This window comes from Chrysochloris asiatica, unplaced genomic scaffold (assembly GCF_000296735.1).
Source record: "Chrysochloris asiatica unplaced genomic scaffold, ChrAsi1.0 scaffold00121, whole genome shotgun sequence".
Lineage (NCBI taxonomy): Eukaryota > Metazoa > Chordata > Mammalia > Afrosoricida > Chrysochloridae > Chrysochloris > Chrysochloris asiatica.
Window position 1 is genome coordinate 8,839,355 of NW_006408639.1, and position 25,479 is coordinate 8,864,833.

At 43.8% G+C, this 25,479-nt stretch overlaps 1 protein-coding gene across 1 annotated transcript in view; it reads left to right on the forward strand.

Annotated features, from left to right (window-relative positions):
* Positions 1 to 1,368: 1,368 nt before the first annotated feature.
* Positions 1,369 to 25,479, forward strand: part of IFT122 (intraflagellar transport 122 homolog (Chlamydomonas)) — a 69,608-nt gene continuing 45,497 nt past the window's right edge. Inside the window, exons 1-6 of the mRNA XM_006868669.1 lie at positions 1,369 to 1,428; positions 2,735 to 2,819; positions 6,615 to 6,693; positions 8,334 to 8,410; positions 21,315 to 21,381; positions 22,226 to 22,372. Of these exons, the coding sequence (XP_006868731.1) occupies positions 21,317 to 21,381; positions 22,226 to 22,372 (212 nt within the window). The 5' untranslated portion in view covers positions 1,369 to 1,428; positions 2,735 to 2,819; positions 6,615 to 6,693; positions 8,334 to 8,410; positions 21,315 to 21,316. The remainder of the gene's footprint in view (positions 1,429 to 2,734; positions 2,820 to 6,614; positions 6,694 to 8,333; positions 8,411 to 21,314; positions 21,382 to 22,225; positions 22,373 to 25,479) is intronic.

The following is a 25,479-nucleotide window of genomic DNA, read 5'->3' on the forward strand; positions in this document are numbered from 1 at the left end:
ACTTGGCTGCTGACCATAAGGTTGGCAGGTTGAGCCCATCAGCCACTGTATAGGATTACAGTCTTAGAACCCCGATGGGACAGTTCTCTTCTGCTGTGAGTTGGAATGGACTCAGGGCAGTAAATTTGGTTTGGGTTTTTTATCTGTGGTTGTAATTTCATTGGGGCATGGGGTTTCTTTGTATATCACTGAGGCAGTGTTATTGTAAGGTGTGTCTTAAAAACATCTCTTTTGATATATAAAAGAGCAGATGAAGCAAGAAGTAAGCCAGAACAGTTAAGGGAAGATTTCCAAGGCACACAGAAGTCCACAAGGAACTGAGGGACAGCTGAAAATTGGCGGGGACCTTTCCCCAGGACTGACAGAGAGAACCTTCCCCTAGAGGTGGTGGCTTGAATTCTCCTAAACTGGGAGAAAATCAGTGTCTGTTGGTTACAGGTACCCACTTGTGGTATTTCTCTGAGAGCAGCACAAGAGAACTAAGAGTAATAGAGAATTCTCATGTTTGGTGATGTAAAATCAAGAGGATGGAAGGCAAGAGAAGCGTGGTGGGTAAGAGCGTAGACCTCAGGGACACCTGAGCTGAAATTAGGGCCCTTTTGCTTGTTAGTAGTATGATGCTGTAGGAAAAGCAGTGGACTACTAACCTCAAGGTCAGTGGTACAAACCCACCAACTCCTCCTCAGAAACTCTATACAGGATTGCTCTGAGTCAAATCGACTCGAAGGCACTTAACAACAAAGTTTAAAAAAAAGTTCAACGGGCACAGGCACGTCATCAATTATAAGACACAGTGCAACTCTGGAGAAATGGATACCTTAGAGTTGATGGCATCTGGTCTTTGTTTGGGAATATGTCTGATTCACACCTTTCCACTCACTGGATTGTAGGGTCCTGGAGGGCCTTTAGAGGCTGTGACTTACTCATTTTGTACTGAGTGTTGGTACCCAGCACTCAGTCAGTCTCTGACTCATTGGAAATAGCAGTGATACTTTTAGTGCATGACCAACTTCTCAGAGACATGTGGCTTTGTGGGCCTCATGTATTCTTTCAGTTTGGCAAGTCCTAATGGTATTATTAGAAGGGTTGGTGCCCTAGACTTCTGACCCATTGGATAATTTCTGGCGTCTGGTTTCTGCACAAGTAGAAATTGGGTTACATAGCTGAGTGGGTCCTGATTGAATGGGCTGCCAAGGTGTGGTGGTTGAATACAATTTGCAACCAAATGCAATTCTTAGCCATTATTTTTCTCCCTGATACATAAGCAGTGTTTATAATGGAAATCAAGTTTGCTTTCCTGACCATTAGCAGACCTCATCATTTCAGTTTCTAATTACCCTTTTGTTCTGTCTCCTGTTTAGTGTCTATGACCTTGCTTTTAAGCCCGATGGAACCCAACTGATTTTGGCTGCAGGAAACAGATTACTGGTAGGATTTGGTCTGAGTTTCCTTTTTAAGTGCTTCTTCCCCCCTCCCTCTTATAAGTACTTTGATATTTGACCACCCCCCCTACTTTTTTTTTTTTTTTTTAAATAAAAAAAGCGGAAAAACCACTCATTACATTTTAATGGGGGAAGGAAATGGGCTATTTAAACCAGGTAAGTAAACTGTCTATCAGATCGGAACCTGTGAATAATACCTCCGCTGTGGTCATTAATCTTCCCCTTTTACTTTGAGATAACCACGAAAGGGTTGAAAACTATTAATCAAAATGCCTTTGAAATGGGGCTGGTGTCAGTTCACATTTTGTTTCCCTGAAAAATTCCAACAACAGGACTTGAGTGACGTCTTCAGTGAGAAGCCAGACAGCTTGACCCCAGCTTCTCAGCACTGGCGTACCTAAACAAGTCCATGTGCATGCCATCCGATTTTCCATGTTTTCTCAAAACAGAACCTCCCTCTGGAACCTATTCCAGTGGATGAAAGACAGTTTTAGGGAGCTCTTTGTGTTTGACCTAAAAACCTTTCTTTGCTCTTTCGTGCCCAAGTCCACTTCCCCTTGCTCTGTTGTCTCCAGATTCACAGCCTGGCCTACCCCCCTCCTTGGTGTGGTAACTACACAATCTCAAAGCCTCTGTTAAGTTGTTTTACAGATTTCTTTTCTCCTGAGTAAACAGCCCACATCCTTCTAGTTTTTCTTCACGGGTTGTCTTCTCTGATACTCTGCTTTGGAGGGTTTCTCATGATTTCTCAGATGGTGTGTTTTTTCAGTCTGTTACACAATATCTTAAATCCACATTTATAGCTGGGATGTGTAACTCCTTACTTTTTGTAAACTCAGAGTCCCGGTCTGTCACTTCCAAACTTCTTGGCAGCAAACAGAAAGCAGTTCTGTGGTGCTGCCACTAGAGGGCAGGGCGAGCACCAGAACTCACTTAGGTGGAAGCTGACTGTGTACTGGCCTCACTGGGAGGACCTGCCCAGCAGGGCCAGCCAGCATTCACGAAGGAAGGAGTGTCATTGTGATGAAGTTGCACACAACAACTGACCTTTTGTTTCTCAAGGATTGGGAGTTTAGTCCTGGCCACACAGTGCATAGAGTTAGGCTACTAATTGGGATCCCCAATTTTAAGTCACATTCTTTGTGAGTGCTCAGTGCAGTTTTTGTTTGATACAAATATAGAATGGTGACACATGTGGTGTTAGAAAAACAAAAATAGCAGCAGCAGCTAGCAGAATTTCTAACAAATGGATACCAAATGGATAATTTGGACTTTTGTCACTTTTTTGCTAGGTTTATGACACCTCTGATGGCACCTTGCTTCAGCCTCTAAAGGGACACAAAGACACTGTGTATTGTGTGGCATATGCCAAGGACGGTAAGAGGCTGCTCTGGGTTTCCAGTTCCTGTAAAGGTCACATCTTTCTCCTTAGCCCTGCTCTGAAGTGTTTCTTGTCAGCAGAAATACCACCTACAAGTTCAGAAGGGAGTCAAATGGCGAAGACTTCAGCTCAGCAGTTCTGTTCATCAGGGATCTGTTGAGGGCCATGTGTGTCCCAGGCACTGTGCTAGGTCCTTGAGCTACTTTAGAGAACAGAACAGACCAAGGGCCTGTCTTCTAAGTACTTGCAGTAAACACGGGAAGAGGTGAATTATGCTAAAAGGTGGTTACTGTCGTGGACAAAACGTCGGGCAGCATAAGGGAGATTGAGCCTACTGGATGGGCTGGGGTGGGATGTCGTCCTGAGTAAGACAGAGAGGATGGCCTTGCTAACATGGTGACAGTGAGGCAGTGAAGCTCTGGCAGGGGGCGTCTGGGAAGGAGAGCCCCTAGTTGCAGCGACCCTCAGGTGGGAGAGTGCCTGCTGACACCAGAGCAGAGGACTGTGAGGCTGGACAGGAGTAGGGTGGGAGACCAGGTCAGTTGGGCCTTAACGCTTACTGAAAATGGGGACCATCTGGAGGGCTCTGAGCAGAGGAGTGCTCTGACTTAGTGTCCCTTTAGCATCTACACTGGAGGTGGCCTGCAAGGAGTGAGGGGTGGGGGTGAGGGGACCATCATCCAGGCAAGAGGAGGAGGAGGACGTGCTGAGAAGTCCTCAGATCCTGGATGTGTTTTGAAGGTGGAGCCAATAGGGTTTCCTGACACATTGCCTATGGGGTGTGATGAAAGAGTCAAGAATGACGGTGAGGTTTGTGGAGTGACTGGCAGGATGGGGAGTGGCTTCAGTGGGGATGTGGTGACTGCAGGTAGGGATGAGGATTGCAGTGGCAGGTCAGGAGTTGACTTTGGGGCATGCTGAATTTGAGGGAAGTTGATGAAGGAGAGAGAGGGAGAATTACAGGAATAGAGTCTTTGAGTGGGCAGGAGGCAGTGGGATCAGGGGCATGGGTGGAGGGCTTTACTTGAGTCAGAAGCATGGTAGAGAGGCAGACAACTCAAGTGCAGAGGCTGGTAGGTGGGTGGATGTGATAATGTGGCGTAGGAGTCAAATGGAAATTCTCTTTGAATTCCTTCATTTTTTCAGTGAACTAGGAAGCAGCATTGTCACCTGAGAGTTAGGGTGCAGAAGATGCTGTTAGAGAACGTGTCAAATTGCCTCTCAGAGAGGGTCTAGCAAGATCCTTGACACGCTAGGGCACACTGGGAGCTCAGCTTCATGAATTTCATGTGAGGTCAGTTGGTGTGACTAATTTTCTGCAGCTGCTTTCAGCTGCACAGCTACTGTGGCAGAGAAGGAGTGTTAGGTTTGCCAGAGTGATGGTTTTGTAAGCAAATGTGAAGGTGAAATGAGAGGTGAAAAGGAAGCCAGTATATGCAAGGGGCATTCAGGTTGACCCTGAAGTGTTAGCCGAAGAAGGATGGGGAAAGGAGCCCTGCAGGCACAGTGGGTAAGCACTAACCACAAAATCAGCAGTTGCACCCACTAGCGACTCTGCTCCCAAAAACACGACAGCCTGGGAAACCCTACTGGTGGTGGTGGTGTGCCGTGGAGTCGGTTCCGACTCACAGCGACCCTGCATAATGTTTCTGAGACTGTAAATCTTCATGGGAGCAGAAAGCCTCAACTTTCTCTTGCGAAACGGCTGGGAGTTTCAAACTGCTGACTTTGAGGTTAGCAGCCCTACATGTAAACACTACGCTACCAGAGCTCCTTGGAAACCCTATTAGGCAGTTCTGTTTTGTCCTATGGAGTTCTGTTGTGGCACTGTGGGTTAATGCGCTGGACTTCAAAGTTGGTTTAAACTGCAAGGTTGGCGGTTCAAGCTCACTAGCTGCTCCTTGTAAATCCTATACAGGGTCTCTATGGGTCGGAACCGACTTGATGGCACTTAACTACAACTGTGTCCTGTAGGATCACTGTGAGTCAGACTTGACGTGTTGGTAGTTGGCTTGGTTAGGAATGAGGGGAGAGAGGACCTCAAGAGTGAGGAGCGGTGAAAACATGGTAGTTCCTGGTGGGATTGAAGGAGTTTTGGAGTTGGGTTACCAGGTGGGATGAGTGGTGATCAGACATTGGTAATTGAAATTGAGTGAAGAATAAATCCCTGGAAGACAGGCCTGTGATCTACTTCTGAAAGATCAGCTGTTGCAAACCCTGTGGAGCACAATTCTACTGTGACACTCAACAGTGACTCGGTGGCAGTCGATTTTGTAAGTGCTCATTAAATTCCCGCTAAAATGAACTCTGAAGAACAACTGGGCCCCAAACTGGATACCCATCGTAAGGAAACCACAAATTCATCATCTAGTCAGTACTGGCTTGCTGAACCTGGAGCTGCACTTTTCAAACCAGGCTCCTGTCTTCTTACAAGGAGCATGTCATCTGGTATTCATTCAGTTCCAGAGCAGTGGGGAAATGCAATGAGTCAAGGTAAATTTCATCAGGACTGTTGCTTATGCATAAAGTTTTAGGGAACCTTTTTTTTTTAAATAATCTTAGTCCAAATACTATATAAAATTATGTTACTAGAATTTTTAATTCAGAAATAGGACTAATTTTATCTCAATTTCAAAAGTAAAAGTCTCTACACATTTCTGTAAAACAGCAGATAGCACAAATTAGAATCATCTTCATAAGGAAAAGAAGCTAAAATGATGATACTAACTGGATCTGCGATCATATTTCCACATGTGGAAAAGTATTGTGGTGAAAAAAAGATGTAATCTTAGAAGTGCTTGTGTGTTTACAAAGTGATGTCATACGTAAGATTTGCTACAAAATGATGCAGTGAGGAAGGCAAAATTGTGTATATGTGCTCGAGGAGAAAGCGCAATTGAAACAAGCCAATCATGTATTGATAATTATGGAAATCGAATATTGAGTAGACTCTGTTTCTGTGTATGTTTGAATATGATCATAATGAAAAGTAAACTATAAAATAAAGTTAAAGTGATAAAAATAAGACAACCCCAAAGTGTTAACAGTAAATTCCTGCTAGCCCAGTATGTGGGAGTAGTAGGAAGAACAGAGCTTGGGAATGAGACAACCCTCGAGTTCAAACCCCAGCCCAGCACCGAAAGCTCTGTGACTCTGAGATGGTCATTGCACCTCTCTTGCGGCCTGGGGTGGCGCTATAGGATCAGCACTGCACTGCTAACCACAAGGTCAGTGGTTGAAACCCACCGGTCACTCCGTGGAAACCCTATACAGGGTCGCTATGAATTGGAACCAAGTTGACGGCACCTTCAGTAACAATAAGGACATTGGACCTTTCTGAGTCTCAATATCCTCATATGTCAAATGGATATAAGATTGGAGAGAACATTCTGTCACCACTACTGAGAAGGCATGGGATCAAAACGTTTATAGCGCTAGAACAAACCTTGGAAGATCATTCAGATTCCAAGTTTTTAAACTCTCTTAGATGATGAACCTCACTGCGAATTTGACAAATATAGACCTGTATGTAGTCCTGGGTTCAAACCCACCAGCTGCTCCTCAGAAACCCTATACAGACAGGGCCGCTGTGAGTTGGACCTGACTTAGTGGTACTTGACAATATCAACAACACTGACCTCTCTGTAGAAGAAGGTACCTATTTCATGTTTGTGCACAGTTACATGCATGCAGTTTAGTCTGACTTGACCCAAACTCTTCATTTCCTGAGGGTGTACTCTTTGGAAAATTCTGATTTAAACTAAATGTAAAAAGCTTTTTTTTTTTTTTAGGCAAGCGCTTTGCTTCTGGATCAGCTGATAAAAGTGTTATTATCTGGACATCGAAATTAGAAGGCATCTTGAAGTACACGTAAGTGAACTTTTGGTTAGTGTCCTAGTTACCTAGTGCTGAGATAACAGAAATCGCACAGGCGGTTAGATTTAACAAACAGAAGTGTGTTTTCTTACAGTTGAGAAGGCCTGATGTCCAAATTCACAGTGTCAGTCTTAGGGGTAGGCTTTTTCTCTGTGTCAGTTCTCGGGGAGGTCTTTGTCTCCTTTCAGCATCCGTGTTCCTTGAAGATCTCCCTGTATCTTGGCATCAGTCTCCCCTGGGATTAGTAGGTCTTCTGCGCAGGTTTCCTGGGTCCAAATGATGGGCTCCCTGCCTGGCTTTTCTTTCTTGGTGTAGTAGGGTCCCTCTATCTTTGCCCACTTCTCTCTCCTTTGATGTCTTGAAAGGTAAAAGATGATGCAGGCCCCACCCCAGGAAACTCCCTCATATCAGTTTGGGCTGTGAGTAAAGGTGTTGTATTCCACCTATGGCTGAGCACATAGATCACATCATGGGAGATAATCACATAGCTGCCAAATCACTTCCTCATATAACTGCCAAACCACCGAGCTGGCACACATTGCCGGCGGACACAATTCAATCCGTAACCATTTGTACAGAATTCCTATTTTGACTCTTAGCTTTTTGAGTGACTTAAAGCATAAGTCTTTTAGAAAGATGGAAGAAGGAGCTTTTTTTCTCTGACATTGAACTTGGAATTAAGTTAAGGGTGCATGTGGTGGGGACACAGGGAAGTTAGGTAGTGGGTAAGTGAAGGAACAGTTTCTGAGCACTCACCACCTTGGCCAGCTCTGGGCTGAGTGTCTTACAAAAGAGATCTCAATTCACCTGACATTGCAGACTCCACCCCACCCCACCCTGCTCCTTCTCCAGTGTCCCCATCTCAGGATGACCTCCAGCCAGAGTCAAAAGCTAGAAATGTGGGCTCTGCTGGGCTCTAGGTTTCCTCCAACCACAGGGGTCTGCATACATTCCTTTCCCATCCCTCCACCTAGTTACCCCACTCACGCCGACTCCTCTAGAGCAGGCCAGCTCTCCTCTGGACTTGTCACAGTTGGGGCTTCATGGTCACTCTCCCAGTAGCCTGTAAGTGCATCTGCTTTCTCTCAGCGTTGTGTCCCTGGTGCTGGCCCAGCACGGATACTCAGCAAGCAGTATTCGAATGAATCAATAATGAGTGAAAAAGTCATGAGTCCAGTGTTAACCAAGAAATAAACGTGGGGTCCGGTTGCCATCCCGGTACGTGGTGCTCACTCACTGCGCTTTTATCGTTGTCTAAGTGTTTGCCCTGTTTCTGGAGCTGAACCTTGTAAATGCCTTCACTGCCCTCTTCCACATTTCTCGTTCTCCACATGGCAGTAAGAGGAGCACCCTGAATAAAGCCCTCACGGTGCCCCTGGCATGGTTCTAGTGCTTGACCTCAGTATCTTATCATGTCACATGCCTGGAGTTTCCAGCACACAGTCCCAGGGGAGATGGCGTGTAGCCTGGCCAGAATCTGGGGTAATGTTTCGAGAAGTGGAAAGCAGAGTGAGGGGCAATCCAGGAGAAGGAGAGTGAAACCCTGAGGTGTGTGGTCAGAGGCTGGGGCTCACGCATAAACACTGCACTTGTCGCTGCTTCCACACAATAACCTCCAGTTATGCCCTTTCCAGGCACAATGACTCTATCCAGTGTGTCTCCTACAACCCGGTGACCCACCAGCTGGCATCCTGCTCCTCGAATGACATTGGTAGGTTTTGATTCTTGATGTACTGCCCTAGCATAATTGAAAGACTGGGCTAACGCCCATGCCGAATGGGGTGGTTTTGTCCTGAAAGGGCTAACGCTACTTCTCTACCTTCCAATGATGAAAGCAAGGCTCAAACCAACTGTGAAGATAAGATGGAGCCTGGTAAAAAGTCTTGCAGACACCAGGGCAGGCTTCAGGAGAGGAAAGTGCTCAGAGGACTGGGGCACAGACACAGCTTGGGTGTAGCATCTCTAGGGAAGCTGATCAATTCCCTGAGGCAAGAACCCATTTGTCCTTGCCTAATTTGGCTAATCCCCCACTGTTTCTGCAGGGTTTAGCGCATTGTTGTTCCTTGTCTAGTAGCTGTAGTTGGCATCCCTGAGGGGCTGCACATCCCCGGGGTCCGCACAGGGCTGGCATGGTGCTGGTGTAGAAGAGTGCAGGTGGGCTTGTTGTTGTAAGGTCCCTTCGAATCCATTCTGACTCCTAGCAGCCCTACACACATCAGAATGAAACACTGCCCAGTCTGGTCCATCCTCACAGTTGTTATGTCTGAGCCCATTTTTTTCATCCTGTGTCACTCTGCTTCCTTGAGGGACTTCTCTTTCCATGACCCTTCATTTTACCGAGTGTGATGTCCTTTCCATCCACTGGTCCTCCTGACAGTATGTCCAAAGTCATCATCACTTCTAAGAAGCATTAGAAGACAATTGGCTGTGCTTCTTCCAGGATAGATTAGTTTGTTCTTCTGGCAGTCCACGGTACTTTTAATATTCTCTAACACCTTGATTCATACGCATTGATTCTTCTATCATCTTCCTTATTCACTGTCCAACTTTCGCATGCATAGGAAGTGACTGAAAATACATGGCTTGGGTCAAGCACACCTTAGTCCTCAAACTGACATTTGTGCTCTCGAACACTTTAAAGAGGTCTTTTGCAGCAGATTTGCCTAATGCAGTACATCATGTAATTTCTTGACTGTTGCTTTCATGAGTATTGATTATGGATCCAAGCAAAATTGAGTCTTTGACAACTTCGGTGTTTTCTCTGTTTACCATGATGTTATTTATTGGTCCAGTTGTGAGAATTTTTGTTTAGTTTGATTGAGGTGCGATATATACTAAAGGCTGTGGTCTTTGATCTTCATCAATACGTCTTCTCACTTTCAGCAAGCAAGGTTATGTCAGCTGCATATGACAGATTATTAGTGAATCTACTTGTAATCCTGATACCACATTCGTCTTCATATAATCCAGTTTCTTGGGTTACTTACTCAGCGTAAAGATTGAGTAAGTATGATGAAAGGATACAACCCTGGCACATACCTTTTCTGATTTTAAAACATTCAGTATCCCTTTGTTTAGTTCAAACAACTGCCTCTTTGTCTATAGGTTCCTCATGAGCACAGTTAACTGTTCTGGAATACCCATTCTTCTCTGTGTTATCCGTAGTGTGTTATGATCCACATAGACGAATGCCTTTGCATAACCAATAAAGCACAAGTAAACATCTTTATAGTATCCTCTGCTTTCAGCCGTGATCCATCTGACATCAGCAGTGATATCCCTTATTCCACGTCCTCTTCTGAACCTGACGAATTTCTGAACACTCCCTGATGTACTGCTGCAACCATTTTTAAATCATCTTCAGCAAAATTTTACTTGTATTTGATAAAAATGATATTGTTTGATGATGTCTGCATTCCAGTAGGTCACCTCTCTTTGTTGTTGTTGTTGTCAGGTACCATCGAGTTGGAACCGACTCATAGCCACCCCATGCACAGCAGAATGAAACAATGTCTGCTCCTGGGCCAACCTCACTACCGCTGCCACACTTGACGCCATCAATGATGCCTCCTCTCTTTAAATGAGCACAAATATGGGTCTCTTCCAGTCATTTGGCCAACTGTCTTCCAAATTTCTTGACATAGACAAGTGAATACCTCCAACACTGCATCAGTTTGTTGAAATATTTCAATTTATATTCAACTTATATTTTTAGGGCATTGTTTCTCACCAGTGCCTCTAGTGCACAGTCCAGCCAAGACTTCTTCCTTCAGTACCATCAGTTGATTGTATCCGACCTCCTGAAATGGTTGAACATCAATCAATTATTTTTGGTACAGTGAATATGTATTTCTTCCATCCTCTTTTGATGCAGCCTGCATCATTCAATATTTTACCCATAGAATTCCTCAGTACTGTGACCCAAGGATTGAATTCTCATTCAGTTCTTCCAGCTTGAGAAAAGATGAGTGTTCTTCTCTTTTGGTTTTCTAACTCCAGGTCTTTGCACATTTTACTATAATACTTTGTCTTCTCTAGCTGTCCTTTGAGATTGTCTGTTCAGCTCTTTACTTCATCATTCCTTCTATTGCTTTAGCTTTTCTATGTTCAAGAACAATGTAGTAAATTCGATTCCTTTGTATTCCACCTGGTTAGGTCCATATGCCTAGTCGCCATTTTTTGTTGTTTATTGAAGGTATTTGCCATGGATGGATATGTCATTGTTGTTGTTAAGTGCCCTCAAGTCAGTGATGACTTTCTAAGGTTGCAAATTTTTACAGGAGCGGCAAGCCTCATCGTTTCCTCAAGGAGTGGTTGGTGGGTTTGAACTGTCGACCTTGTGGTTTGCAGCCCATTGTTAATCCTAACGAGCCACTGTGCCACCAGTATAAATAATTGGTCTTGTAAAATTTTGTCATGCAATCTTCAGCATTGTTTCTATCACTAAGGTCATATTTTTCCAGCTAACAACCCATCTTTGTTTCCAGCTTTTGCATTCCAGTCGCCAGCAGTTATCAGTGCATCTTGATTGCATGTTTGATCGATTTCAGATTGAAGAAATTGGTAGAATTCTTCAATTTCTTCATTTCTGACTTTAGTGGTTGGTGCATAAATTTAAATAATAGTGGTATAAACTGGTCTTCCTTGTGTGTATGGGTATTATCCTATCACAGACAACGTTGTACTTCAGAATAGATCTTGAAATGCTCTTTATGATGATGAATGAGACACCTTCCTCTTTAATTTGCTGTTCCTGGCATAGTAAACCATGTTGTTAAGTGCCTATGAGTTGGTTTCGACTCATAGCAATGCTGTATATAGCCATGGTATTTTCAGTAACCTCATAAGCATATGAAAGCTGGACAGTGAATAAGGAAAACCATAGAAGAATTGATGCTTTTGAGTTATGGTGTTGGAGGAGAATATTGAAAGTGCCATGGGCTGCCAAAAGAACCAACAGATCTGTGTTAGAAGAAGTGCAGCTAGAGTGCTCCTTGGAGTCCAGGATGGCCAGACTTCGCCTCTCATCCTTCAGACATATTGTCAGGAGAGACCCGTCGCTGGAGAAGGATATCATTTTTGGTAAAGTGGAGGGTCAGAGAAAAAGAGGAATACCCCCAGCAAGATGGATTGGCAAAGTGGCAGAATCAGTGGGCTCAAGTGTGGCAACAATTGTGAAGTTGGCCCAGGACTGGGCAGTGTTTCGTTCTGTTGTGCATAGGGTTGCTATGAGTCGGTACTGACTCGATGGCACCTAACATCAATAGGGTTTCTGAGGAATCACTGGTGGGTTTGAACTGCTAATTTTTTAGTTCAAACTGACCTTTCGGCCCACTGCATTATCCTACAGCACTACACCACGACTCCTAGTAAATTGTGGTGGTGGTTATGTGCCGTGGAGTTGGTTCCGACTTCTAGCAACCCTATACAGGGTTTCTGAGGCTGTATGATTGTCCAAATCAAAATGGGCAATACCTGTCCACTTCAGCACACTGATGCTTAGGATATTAATCTGTATGCATTTCATTTCATTTGTGACAACTTCTGATTTCCTAGATTCATACTTTGTAGATTCCACAGTTCGATTATTACTGGATGTTTGCAGTTGTTTCCTCTAATTTTTTTTTCTTTTTATTGTGAGTTGGGAGAAGGCTTACAGAACAAATTAGTTTTCTTTTTTTGTTTTTACTTTTCATTATGAATTGAGCAAAGGTTTACAAACAACATCATCAGCTTTACATTCAACAAATTATATGCTTTGTTTCATCTCAGCGATTACAATCCCCTCCCTGCAACAATAGTTATTCTACGTCCTCCCTGGGTCTCCCCATTTACATCTTATATTTCACAAATAACCAAAGCAAAAAATATTATATGTGCACATACAAAACAAAAAATATATGTTCATTTAAATGTCCAAAGGGCACATTCTGCAAGCCAGCTTCCTGCCTGCAGGCACACAGCCTTGCTCAGTCCATGGGCCTAGAGCTGGAAGCTGCTCTGTCTCTCCATGCCACTGCCTCTGTCACCGGCTCTGCTGTCCCCACTTTTCTAGGTAGGGGTCTCACATGCCAATAATGCTCTTCCTTTCTTTTTAATGTTTTATTGTGAATTATGTGATAGTTTACATGGGAGAACATGAATTTTACATTCATTCTATTGTATATCGTCTCATTGCCATGGTTACAGTCCCCTCCATGCATCATCAACCAACCAAAGGGTATACCCTGCAAGCCTGCCCCCTACACCCCCCTGGTCCTCAGCACACAGTCGCTCTCCCTCTCTGGATCTAAAGTCCCCAGCTGCTCCATCGCTCCATGTCATCGTCTCTGCCTCCATATCAGGCATCGCTGCTTATCTGGGTAGGGTCCTGCACTCTGCTCTTCTCCGTTGATGGTCCTAGGGACCTCCGCTGCTAGACTGAAAAGTTAATCACTCCCCTCCTTGCTATAAAGCGTCTACCTTTACATTTCCAACCCTCACAATCAGTCCTGATAACAGTTGTTCACTATTGTATCACAGGAGACCCATCTGCATTTCATTTCATCAGCCCCACCTAGACAGATTGGATACTACTCACTGGAGATTCTACCTTCCTCAAGGCCCTCTGGATCTAGGTTCCCTCTTGAAAGTTTGTATGCCCATCCCTCTCTACTCTGTGTGTGGAGGGTTGGGAATGATTCTTGCTGTAAGGATTTGTTCCCTCTTTTGAGCTACTGCATCCATAGGATAGGTCAAGTTCATCAAATTGTATCAGAATACTCTTTTTTTTTTCCTCTTCTTTCTTCTGGTTGATTTATGAAGCCAGGTCAAGTGGGTATTATCTGCAAGTGTGGGTGTTCTTGTACATATGCCTGCTCTTCTTATCAGCTCTAGTCCTCTGTGGCTATGTCACTGACTCTGGACCCAGGAGTCCCCAAGTCTTACCACACTGCGGCCAACTAGGTCTTCACCAGGATTCACAGAAGTCTATTGAACATTGTAAGGCTTAGCTTGCCACTTCATTGCTGTTTTTCCCTCACTCCCCCTTATTAGTGATGAGTGTGGTCACCAATCAGAGGGTGTATTTCCATTGTCTTATTCTTGGAAGGGGGTTTGCACTGAGGGGACCCGACCACTTGCCTTGATTTTCCTGGGCAAGCAACTTGCTTGTTCTTGTAGTAACAGTTGGTCTGCCTATGTTGTTTTATACTTTTCCTGTAGGTCTTTCTTTCAAGAAGTATATTCTGTTCTTCTAGCCACTCCCATGCTCTTCCTTCTTGATGGTCCTGGGATTATCTGTTCCTGAAATGAAAGATTAACTACTCCCCCTTTTAGTTACACATCTTCTACAATGAACAGTTGTGACAATCATAGTTAATCCTGCTAACAGTTAACTCACAATTGAATCATAAAATCCTATCAGCATCATCCTCCATCTCCTTTCACCAGGCCCATCTGGAAAAAAAAAAACTATTCAATATGGATTCTACCTTACCCCCATCATTCTGAAACTAAGCACACTCATGAATGCTTATAAGCCCACCACTTCATGCCTTTATTGCCCCCCCCCCCATTTTTGATAGCCGGTGTCTGAATTGCTCGTCTTTATCTACTGAGTACACTGAGAAAACAAGGTTTTCCTTGATAAGAAGAATCCTTCTAGTCTAGTTGGAATTCTGAGCAACAGTATCTATAGCAAAAGTCTATCCAGTTCATCAAATTGTAGCAATTTACACTTGCTCACATTATCTAACATCTTAGTCTTCATCTGGTCATGCTCTAGTCAGCTAGCCATCAAAGCTAGGTCAAGAGTTCACACATACCTCCCTGCACTTCAGACTAGCTGGCTGCTTCACTCTCAGCCCTAGCCCCAAATGGGTAGGTCAGTGTCCATGGACTTCTGGTTCACACATCTCCCTAAACATCAGACCAGCCAGCCTGTCCTTTTCTCTTTCTCATAAAGTCAGTGGGTGACAATGGAGCCTTGCTCAACTCAGCCCGTGTCTTTTGAGTGTAAGGTATGTCTCTTGTAAACTTACTGAAGGATCCTATTTTCTTATCCATTCTGCTATTCTCTGTCTCTTGACTGGTGTGTTTAATTCCTATGCTTTCAGTTCAGCATAATGATCATGAGATAGGAATTGATTGCGGTTATTTTGCTGTGTGTTTTTGTGTGTGTGTGTGTGTGTGTGCTGCTGCTTTCTTTGTTCCACATTTTTTCCTTTGGGGAATTTATTTTATTTTATGTATGTTTTTTTCTTGCCAATTTCTTCATAGTTTTAATGTTTACCAAATCTTCGTGAATTTTCCTTTTCTTGGTTTGATGTAAAGGTGTATTATGCTTCTTTGAGGTTACCCTGTAATTTATTAATTTGTCCCCCAAATTAAAAGTTTGTTTTATCTTGAAATCTACTTGACTTCCACACCATTTAGTATTCTGTAACTACTTTCCCCTCTTTTTACTCTGTAGTTGTCTTTATTATAGGTTGAAATCTCTGATTCTCTGTCCTCAGTCTTTTTTTTTGATGATAAATATTAAAGCATGGATTTTATTCAGACTGGTTTGTCAACATCTGTTATCAGGATATAAAAGTTCTTCAATAGAAGAACTAGTACAATCAAAAAGCTAAATATATTTATAGGATAAAATATTTGCTGAAGAAGAATCTTAAAATAGCTGAAACATTTTCCACATATAAGACACATTTTTATTTTTATTTAGCCAATTTGAATTAAATTATATACACTGTAGAAATTAGCTTCGTGCCTGACATCATACGAGCAACCCTTCTTTGAATGCCAATTTAGAGGGGAAACAACAACCGAGTTTCCTGTGTGAACTCATGGGCTATGTACTGATGAGGGCTACTTTTGTGGTGATACTTCAGCAAAATGCTCTTAACCATTTTTTTTTTTCTCCCTTTCTTCTTCTGTTTTGTTTGTTTTTAAGTTTTTATTGTGAATTGAGTGATCATTTATGTCTTCAGCCTTGTAGTTTTGTTTTACTCTGGATACCTGTATATCTGGATTGAATTCTGGGTGGTGTTCCTGTGTATATCTATGACAATCTACCGTTGTTGCTGGTTCTCACTCCAAAGGATTTCCTTTAGTATTTTTTGTAAAGTTGGTTTGGTTTTTACCAATTCCATTAATTTCTGTTTATCTGGAAATGCTTTAGTTTCCTTGTCATATTTGAGAGATCTTTTTGCTGGGTATATGATTCTTGGTTGGCCATTGGTTTTTTTTCCAGAGTTTTGTATATGTCTCCCCATTTACTTCTCACCTGAGAAATCAGAACTTAATCTTACTGGTTTTCCTTTGTAGGTAATATTTTGTTATTCCCTAACTGCTTTCAGGATTCTTTCTTTGTCTTTGATTTTGGAGAGTTTAATTATGATATGTCTTGGTGAATTTTATATAGGGAATCTATCCTGGTGTAGTGCTACAGGATAATGCAGTGGACTGCAGGGTCAGTTTGTACTGCAAGGTTGATGGTTCAAACCCACCAGCCGCTCCTTGGAAACCCTACACAGGGTTGCTATGAGTTGGAACCAACTCAAAGGCACTTAAAAATAACAAATACTGTTTTGAGTTCATTGAGCTTTTTGAACCCTCATCTTCTCATCTTTTATGATGTTAGGCAAATTTTCTTTCAGCAGCTGTTTAATTATCTTTCCTCTGGTTTTCTTTGTCTTTTCATGTTCTGTGATTCTGATCACCTGTAGATTATTCCTTTTCATGTTGTCCCACATGAATCTTAATCTGTCTTCATTTTTTTTCTGATTGTGTTTCTAGTTTACTAGTCTTGAGAGATTTATCTTCAGGCTCGCTAATTCTGACTTCCATTGCTTCAATTTGATTCCTTTGCCCTTTTAGTGGATTGTCCATTTCTGGTATCTTAGAATTGATCTTCTAGATTTCTGTTTGCAGGCTTTGTATAGTCTCTGTTGTTGTTGTTGTCAGGTGCCATCGAGTCAGAACCAACTCATAGTGACCCCATGCACAGCAGAACGAAACAATGTCCGATCCTGGGCCAGCCTCACTACCGCTGCCACACTTGACACCATCAATGATGCCACCTGGCTGATCCATCTCATTGGGGGTCTTCCTCTTTTTCTCTGACCCTCCACCTTACCCAGCATGACATCCTTCTCCAGCGACTGTTCTCTCCGGACAATGTGTCCAAAGTAGGAGAGATGAAGCTTAGCCATCATGGCCTCCAAGGAGCACTGTGGTTGTACTTCTTCCAAAACAGATCCATTGGTTCTTTTGTCAGTCCATGGCACTTTCAGTATTCTCCTCCAACACCACAACTCAAAGGCATCAATTCTTCTACGATCTTCCTTATTCACTGTCCAGCTTTCGCATCCGTATGAGGTTATTGAAAATACCATGGCTTGGGTCAGGCGCACCTTAGTCCTAGTGCTGTATATATTTTGTTTGATTGTTCCTACAGCACTTTTCTGATTTCTTCCTTGTTTTCCTTGCCTTTCCTGTGAAACATTTGGATGTTCCTTAATATCTTTCTCCTAAATTCTTTTTCAGGTAGTTCCAATGTTTCTTCTTCCTCAGAGGCATTTTCTAGCTCTGCCTCTTGGTCGTTTGTTTGAGCTAGTTTGTGTTGTTTTTTAATGTGAACAGAACCTTTCTGCTGTTTTCTAGGCAATGTGGTGTTGTTGTATTTGTATTAAGCTAATGTACGTTTGTTTAGTTTTAGGAACTCAGCAATTGCCTCCTGGTGGGGATATGATCAGGAGATGAGCTTCTCGTTCACTGTTTACACCATTCAATTCAGAGTGGATTTAGCCAGTGTTGATTGTAGTCACTGCTCTGTGTATAACAACTGGTATTGACTCTTGCCCAGTTAGTGGGGTTGTAGAGGGTATAACTGTGGTTTGGTTGTATAGCCACAGTTGCTGTCTCCTTTTATGTGATGCAAGGAGATGGGGGTGAGGGGGGAATCCTCACACAGCTAAAAATGAAAGTCACCGGCCTTCTCTCTGCCAATAAGTGGTATCCTGCATCACGTACTGGCTTCTTGCCTTCACAGCTACCTGAGGAAGTTCAAAGTAGCCATGCTGTATCTGGCTGTCCCTCACAGATTGCCTGCCTACCTCCTTCCTCCTCCCCCACTTTTTTCCTCAATCCCACAGGTCCCTTCAGCCCCCTCACCTAGTGAGAGCTAGTCTAGGACTGGCCAGGGTCAGCTTTGCAGATCTGTAGCCGAGCCTGCTCTATTGTATATAGCACTTTCCTAGGGCTCACAACTTCCCAGTGACTCCAGCCACCTGGAGCATGGGAGATTCCCTGCAGTTGTACGCTGGTTGGGGAAAAAGGAAAAAAAAATGAAATAAGGTCTCACCTTTATCTCAGTGAAACACAGATAGGTTTTTACAATGTGAATATGTTTTCTTGTCAGTCACTTCCTTTCTTGCCATGTATTTTCAAATCTTTCTCCCAGTAAGCACTCGCTCCTCTTTTCTATCCCTTGCTCTGAATCTCAGAGTTCCAGGAGTACCTTTACTGCTGAGAGCCTGTACAGCCTTTCTACCCCATCTGTTATCTTTCTCCTAGCTCACTCTTCTCAGTTTGAATTGTGCCCCATCAGGAAATGAAGGTCTCAAAAGTCTTTAAGATCAACTTTACTTTGAGGAGGCAGCTCTTACCCATTGTGTTTTCAGTGCCTTTCAGCCTGAGGGGCTCATCTTCTGGCACCGTGTCAGACATTTTCTACTGCTAGTTAGGTTTTCCGTTATTAACCATTCAAAAGTGGTCCACCTCTCCTTCTTCCTAGTCTGTCTTAGTTTGGAAGCTCCACTGAAATCTTTCCACCATGGGAAAGGTTTCACAAATTCTGGTGGCATAGCTTCTTAGCATTACAGCAACACCCAAGGTACCACAGTACGACAGACTGATAGGAGAGTGGAGGAAGGTGGGCAGAGGCTACAAAGGATGTGAAAAGTCACACCTCTGATTTTCAGTACCATCAATCAGTTCTGTCCTTCTTGCTAAGGGATCTCAGGATACACTGGGATGGCCATTAGACAAGGAGTCAGAGACCTCAGCCCTCTTCTTCAGTTTCATGATCTAAAAGGCGATTACTTACCCTGTCAACCTCCGATTTAGAGTACAGAGGTTTAAGTGAGAATGTAATTGAAAACTCTTGTACAGATGAAAGGGAAAGGGACTGTGATTCCTTAAAACAACATTTAGCATTTTTTCCATGTGAGGCATTGGTTTCTGTGCTTACTTTGGATATTAAAAAGGCAAGATAGGGTTTTTGTTTGAGGAAACAGTGTAATATTAAGTAATAATAGTATCTGTTGAACATGTGGTGCTAGGTACTATGTTAAGAGTTAAAAATTAGTTCCTGTCTAAAGTGCATGCCAATCCCTGAGGTTTGCTGTAACTCCTATTCTCACTGTACTGAGGAAAAAAGCTAGGACTTACAGCAGGTTCGTGATACGTTGGAAGTCACCAAGATGGGCTTTGAACCCAGGCCGTGAGCACCTCTGAGGGAAGTGAAGCACCCAACCCCGAAGAGGAGTCTGTTCTGGCTGGAGTCTTTGGCAGGCTCAGTAGAACAGATAATATGCGCATGCGCACAGGTGAGACTGTGTGAGGAGGCATTCTGTTGTTGTTAGGTACCATTAAGTTGATACTGACTCATAGCTACCCTGTGCACAATAGGGCAAAATGCTGCCCAGTCCTGCGCACTTGTTCCATGTTTGAGTTCATTGCTGCTGCCACTTGGCCAATCCATTTCGCTGGGGGACTTCCTCTTTTTCTCTGACCTTCCGCCTTACCAAGCATGATATCCTTCTCCAGTGACTGGTCCCTCCTGATAATATGTCCGAAGTATGAGAGATGAAGTCTGACCATCCTAGCTTCCAAGGAGGAGTCAGGCTATACTCCCGACACAGATTGGTTTGGTCTTTTGGCAGTCCAAGGTACTTTTGATATTCTCCTCCAACATTGTAACTGAAAGGCATTAATTCTTCTAGAGTCTTCCTTATTCACTGTCCTGCTGTCACATGTATATGAGGTTATTGAAAATACCATGACTTGGGTCTGGCACGTCTTAGTCATCAAATTGAATCTTGCTCTTCAACACTTTAAGGAGGTCTTGTGCAGCAGATTTGCCTAATGCGATATATCATTTGATATCTTGACTGATGCTTCCATGAGTGTTGATGGTTGATCTGAGCAAAATGAAGGCTTTGACAACTTCAGTCTTTTCTCCATTTATATGGATGTTGTTTATTGGTTCAGTGGTGAAGACTTTTGTTTTCTTTATATTGAGATGCAATCCATATCGAAGGCTTTGGTCTTTGATCTTTATCTGTGAGTATTTTAAGTTCTGTTCGGTTTCAGCAAGCAAGGTTGTATCATCCTCATATTGCAGGTTGTTAGTGAGTCTCCCTCCAGTCCTGATGCCAGTTTTTCTTCAATCCAGCTTCTTGGATTATTTGTTCAGCATACAGATTGAATAAGTATGGTGAAAGAATACAACCCTGCACACACCTTTCCTAATTTTAAACCACTTTGTGTTCCCTTGTTTTGTTCCAAAGACTGCCTCTTTGTCCATGTACAGCTTCCTCATGAGCACAATTACTCATTCTCCACAGTGTTGTCCATAGCTTGTCATGATCCACACAATCAGAAGCCTTTGTGTAATCAGTAAAGCACAGGTAAACATCTTTCTGATATTCTCTGCTTTCAGCCAAGCTCCATCTGAAATCAGCAGTGATAACCACTCGTTCCTTGTCCTCATCTGAATCCTACCTGAAACCCTGGTAGTTCTCTTGTCAATGTATGGTGCAGCCGTTTTTGGATTATCTTTAGCAGAATTTTACTTGCATATTAATGATATTGTCTGATGATTTCCACATTCCGTTGGGTCACGTCATTTTCGAATGGGTTCAAATAGGAAGGAATCTTTTCCAGTTAGTTGGCCAGGTAAGTTGTCTTCCAAATTTCTTGGCATAGATGAGTGAGTGCTTCCAGTGCTGCGTCCGCTTGTTGAGCGATTCCAATTTGTTTGTATTCCATCAATTCCTGAGGCTCTTTGTCTTCTTGTTCCCTTAAGTACATCTCCGACTTCGTCCTTCAGTATCAGTGGCTCTTAATCATAGGCTACCTCTTGAAATGGTTAAACATCCACTACTTCTTTTTGGTACAATGACTCTGTGTATTCCTTCCATCTTCTTTTGATGCTTTATGCATCGTTCAATATTTTGCCCAGAGAATCTTCGGTATTCCAAGTCGAGACTTGAATTTTTATTCAGTTAAACAGAAATTTACAAGTTGGCTTTTTTTTTTTTTTTTTTTTTTTAATGATTCACAGTGAGTTGCAAAGCTACTATAAAACTTACTCCAATGGTGCCAGCTTCTGTAACAAATTGTACAGTATCACAACCAGGTTCCTAGCCCTGGCACCACATGAAAGTATGGTTCTGTGTCATTTTACCACATGTGTATGTAATCTCCACAGAGGTCCCCACAGAGCTCAGCTAGCACCACCAAGATAACCCACTATATGCCCTGGAGGTGCTGATAAGTTTGGGGTATAGCAGTAGTTTGTTCCTGGTTTATTTCTGAGTAATAATGCTGCTGCTTATTTGGTTTTGAAGGCATGTGGTCTCCTGAACAGAAGTCTGTCTCCAAATACAAATCAAGTAGCAAGATCACCTGCTGCAGGTAGGTTACAGTGAAGACGCCCTGTGTGTTCCTTCCGCTTTGAGACAAAGTCTCACAGCCTCACCGTTTCACACAGCAGAGAGGACCTTGTCATGTCTCCTGCCAGGAAAGCCCTGTGTGCCTTAGGCATCTAGTTTATGACTGCCTTTCCACAGCTGTCTAGCAGCAAGCTTCCTTACTGTCCCGTGTACTCTCTGGGAGAACCAGCAGCATGTGTGGTGGAGAAAGCTGAGGCTTTGATGGTAAACGTGGATTCGAATCAAGATTCTGTTGCTGACAGGCTCTGTGACATCAGGAAAGTTACTCAATCTCTTAAACTCCTCATCTGACAAATGGGGATAAAAATATCAAGTTGGCAGAGTTGTTGTGAAGTTCACACGAACCAATGAGTAAAATGTCTGTGGTACACAGCTCCTAGCATAGAAAAGATTTTACATACACATTAGCCACTATTACTGTTCAGTGTCTGAGGGTCACATTGCTTTCATTCAGCAACATCTGTAGGGCACCTACTGTGTGTCAAGGAGCTGAGACTACACAAAGACCCAGATTCTCATCTCAGGGTACTCTTGAAATGGGGAGTGAGGAGTGGGAACTGGTGCAGAGAGACGGGCTTGTGCTAAGGGCCATCACAGAGCCGTGGGTGTGTGCTGCCTTCCCATCTCACGGTCAGTTCCAGAAACAAATGGGAGTTTAGATTTGGTCCTCTGGTTTTATATCAGAACCAAGAGTGAGGGAACCATGGCCTAACTGGTGGGGCCTCCTCAGATTATCTTTCCAATCAGGGTGCCCCTTCTGTGTCTTCCTTTTCCTCTCCCGTACTCATTGTTGTTTGTGTACACAGCTGGACTAATGATGGCCAGTACCTGGCTCTGGGGATGTTCAATGGGGTCATCAGCATCCGGAACAAAAACGGTGAGGAGAAAGTGAAGATTGAGCGGCCAGGGGGCCCCCTCTCCCCAATATGGTCCATCTGCTGGAACCCTTCAAGGTACACTTAACAGCTGTTCTCCTTCTAGGACAAGCACCAGATTCTTTCTCTCTCCTTGAGGTCTTCATGCTAGTCACAAGATTTCTTATTCCATTTAAATGGCCTTATTCTGAACTTGTTTGATTTGAATGATGTTTTTTAAGAGTTCATCTTGAGTTTTGGAATGAGTCCCAGAGATTTAGCAGATTCATTATCTAGGCCAGCCCACAGTGCATCTCTGTGTGTGTGGCCTGTGCACATGTGTGTGTGGTGTGTGCACATGCATGCAGTACACACATTTGTGGTGTGTGCACATGCATGTGTTGTGTATGTAGTGCATACTTATGTGGGGTGTATGGTATGTGCACTTGTGTGTGGGGGGGTGTGTGTGGTATGTGCACCTGTGTGAGTGGTGTATGTAATGTGCACTTGTGTGAGGGTATGTGTGGTGTGTGCACATGCATATGTAGTGTGCACTTGTGTGTGTGATGTGTGCATATGCATTTGTGGTGTATGTAGTGTGCACTTGTGTGGGGTGTGTGCGTAGTATGTGCACATGCAGGTGTGGTGTGTGCATGGTGTGTGTGTAATGCATGTGTGTGTGCACATGCATGTGTGCGCACAATTGTGTGGTGTATGTACATGCATGTGTGGTGTATATAGTGCTCACATGTGTGGGGTATGTGGTGTGTGCACATGCCTGTGTGTAGTGTGTATTGTGTACTTGTGTGTGAGCTATGTGTGGAGTGTGCACACATAGGTGTGGTGTATATGATGTGTGTATGGCATGTGCGCATGTGTGAGTTCACATTGTATGTGTGGTATGTACATATGTGTGGTATGTGCACATGTGTGTGACCTGTGATGGATCCTGGTATGTGTATACATGTGTATGCTGTGTGTTGTTTGTGCATATGTGGGGGGGTGCCCTTGTGTGTGTGTGTGAGGTGAATGGCAGGGGAATGACTCGTATCCCTGTGGATTAGTAACTCGCTCCGTGGCAGTATTTCTGTAGGACAAGCTTAGGAATTCACATCGATATTCATCTTTTTCCTTTCTCAATTCCTCCCTCCATGTCTGCTCAATAAGAGATAAAGATAGCTTTTTCCTGGCCTTTGACATTCCCTAAAAGCCTATAGGCAGGTAAACAATTGGCATCTTCCTTCTCCAACCTTCCGCATTCTTTCCTTTCTAGACCCAGGTGACTTGGAGGGAGGACCAGTAGCTCCCGATCAGTCCTGTTTGTGTAATCCTGTAGTAGTATTACTGTCAGCATCCCCCAGAGTCCTCTGAGGGTAAATTAGAGGTCACCTTACCACCAAGTACTTCTCGTTTATCAGCCCAGTGTCATTTTCTAGGTGGGCACTTACTTGATTTAGAAGCTTGTTCACATCCATTGCCCGCCCCACACCAACTTACTGTGCTTCTTCCTGACGTCCTTTGTCCCTCCATGGGCTGGACCATGCCTGTCTAATGCCTTCACGGGCCATTAGCTTACCTCAGAGTTCCTGTTGTTCGGTTTTGTGGCCGCAGATGACTCTGTGGTTTCAGGGTACCATTTTTAATTCATGAGAAACAGGATGCCCAGTGTACCTGGTAGTTGTCCTCCGGATAGGGCTCAGGAACTTCTTGACAGGTTTTGAAATGATAAGTTTAGTGTAGTTCTAGGCAACGTGATTATGAACAACCACTTACTGATTACAGCCGATGGGAGACTTTCTGGATGAACAAAGAGAACGAGGATGCCGAGGAAGTCATGGTCAACAGATATTTTCAGGAGCTCCCTTCTTCTTGGAAGTCAGCAGTGTACAGTAGTCAGGGTAGTGAGGCAGAGGAGGAAGAGCAAGAGGAAGAGGACGACAACTTGTGAGTGGGTCCCGAGGAGTGAGAACCCTCCAGGCAGACCTGTGGAGGCCAAGGACACTGTGGGCGCCTTGCCCAGAGGAGACCTGGGGAGCAATGAAGGGCCAGTGTGTTGTTGCTGAAACCTCTCCTCTGGCAAGGGAACACAGTCTTCCAAGTTGGGGGTGGGGGGCATACACCTATCCCATAAACAATGTTAGGAAATACTGTATGTCTAAAGGAGAAAGTTCAAGTGTTTTCTAAAGCCCCTCCCCTTAGAAAACCACAGTTAGCATTTTGGTGATTTTCCTCCCAGTCTTTCAGTGAGTGCCTGTAGTTAGTTAACTAAACGATAGCCTTTTCTTTTTGGCCTCCACCTAACATCCCAGAGTGAACTCTTCCTAGTAGCATTAGAAGTCCTTTGGAACTGCGACTTTTTTTGTGTGCCTGTATAGTGTACCCTTGCATGGGGGCACCATAATTCTTGGACATCACCCTTCTTACGCATCCCACACAACACCCCAGTTTGCACTTGGCAGGAAACACACCAGAGGGGAATCCCATATGCTCCCCACAATTCTCACATCCAGGCCTCCTCTTTCCCTTCAGTTGACATTGTTGTTAGTGCTGTAGAGTGGGTTCCAATTCATAGCAGCCCTACGCACAACAGAGCAAAGCATCGCATGGTCCTGTACCATCCTCACAGCTGTTACGTCTGAGCCAATTGTTGCTGCCACTGTGATACTCCATCTTTGTGACATTACCTGGGGCAAACATTGGCAGGCAGGAGTGAGCAAAGGTGGGGTGCACAGGACATTCTGACTGAGCAGTGGTAATTTAGCTTTGGACTTTTCCACACTCTTCTCTATGGCATGTGGGGTTCCTTGGAAGAGCCCAAGGGGTCACAGGGTGGGAGGAAGGGACAAACACTAGGAGGGTGTTTTGGGCTTCGGGGTCCAATCTGAACATTAACCAGAGCTTCTCCCCTCAAGTTTTTTTTGTGTGTAGGATCCTACTGCTAAGGGGGGTGGAGAGATGCTGGAAACCATCAATGTAGCTGCTGGGTACGGACCCTCATCCAGAACCTGTATGGTCTCTCCAAGAGAGCTCACTTGGGGCTGGTTTCCTGGACTGGTTTTGAATTCAGTGCCAGCCCACAGAGCTTACCTATAGGAGCTGGTGATAACCTATTGCTATTCATATCCCTCTTGGTTTTTGTTTTTTTCCCCCTAGTAATGACTTCGTGCCTGTGATGATTTGTAACTCTGGGCTGTATTTCAAAACAA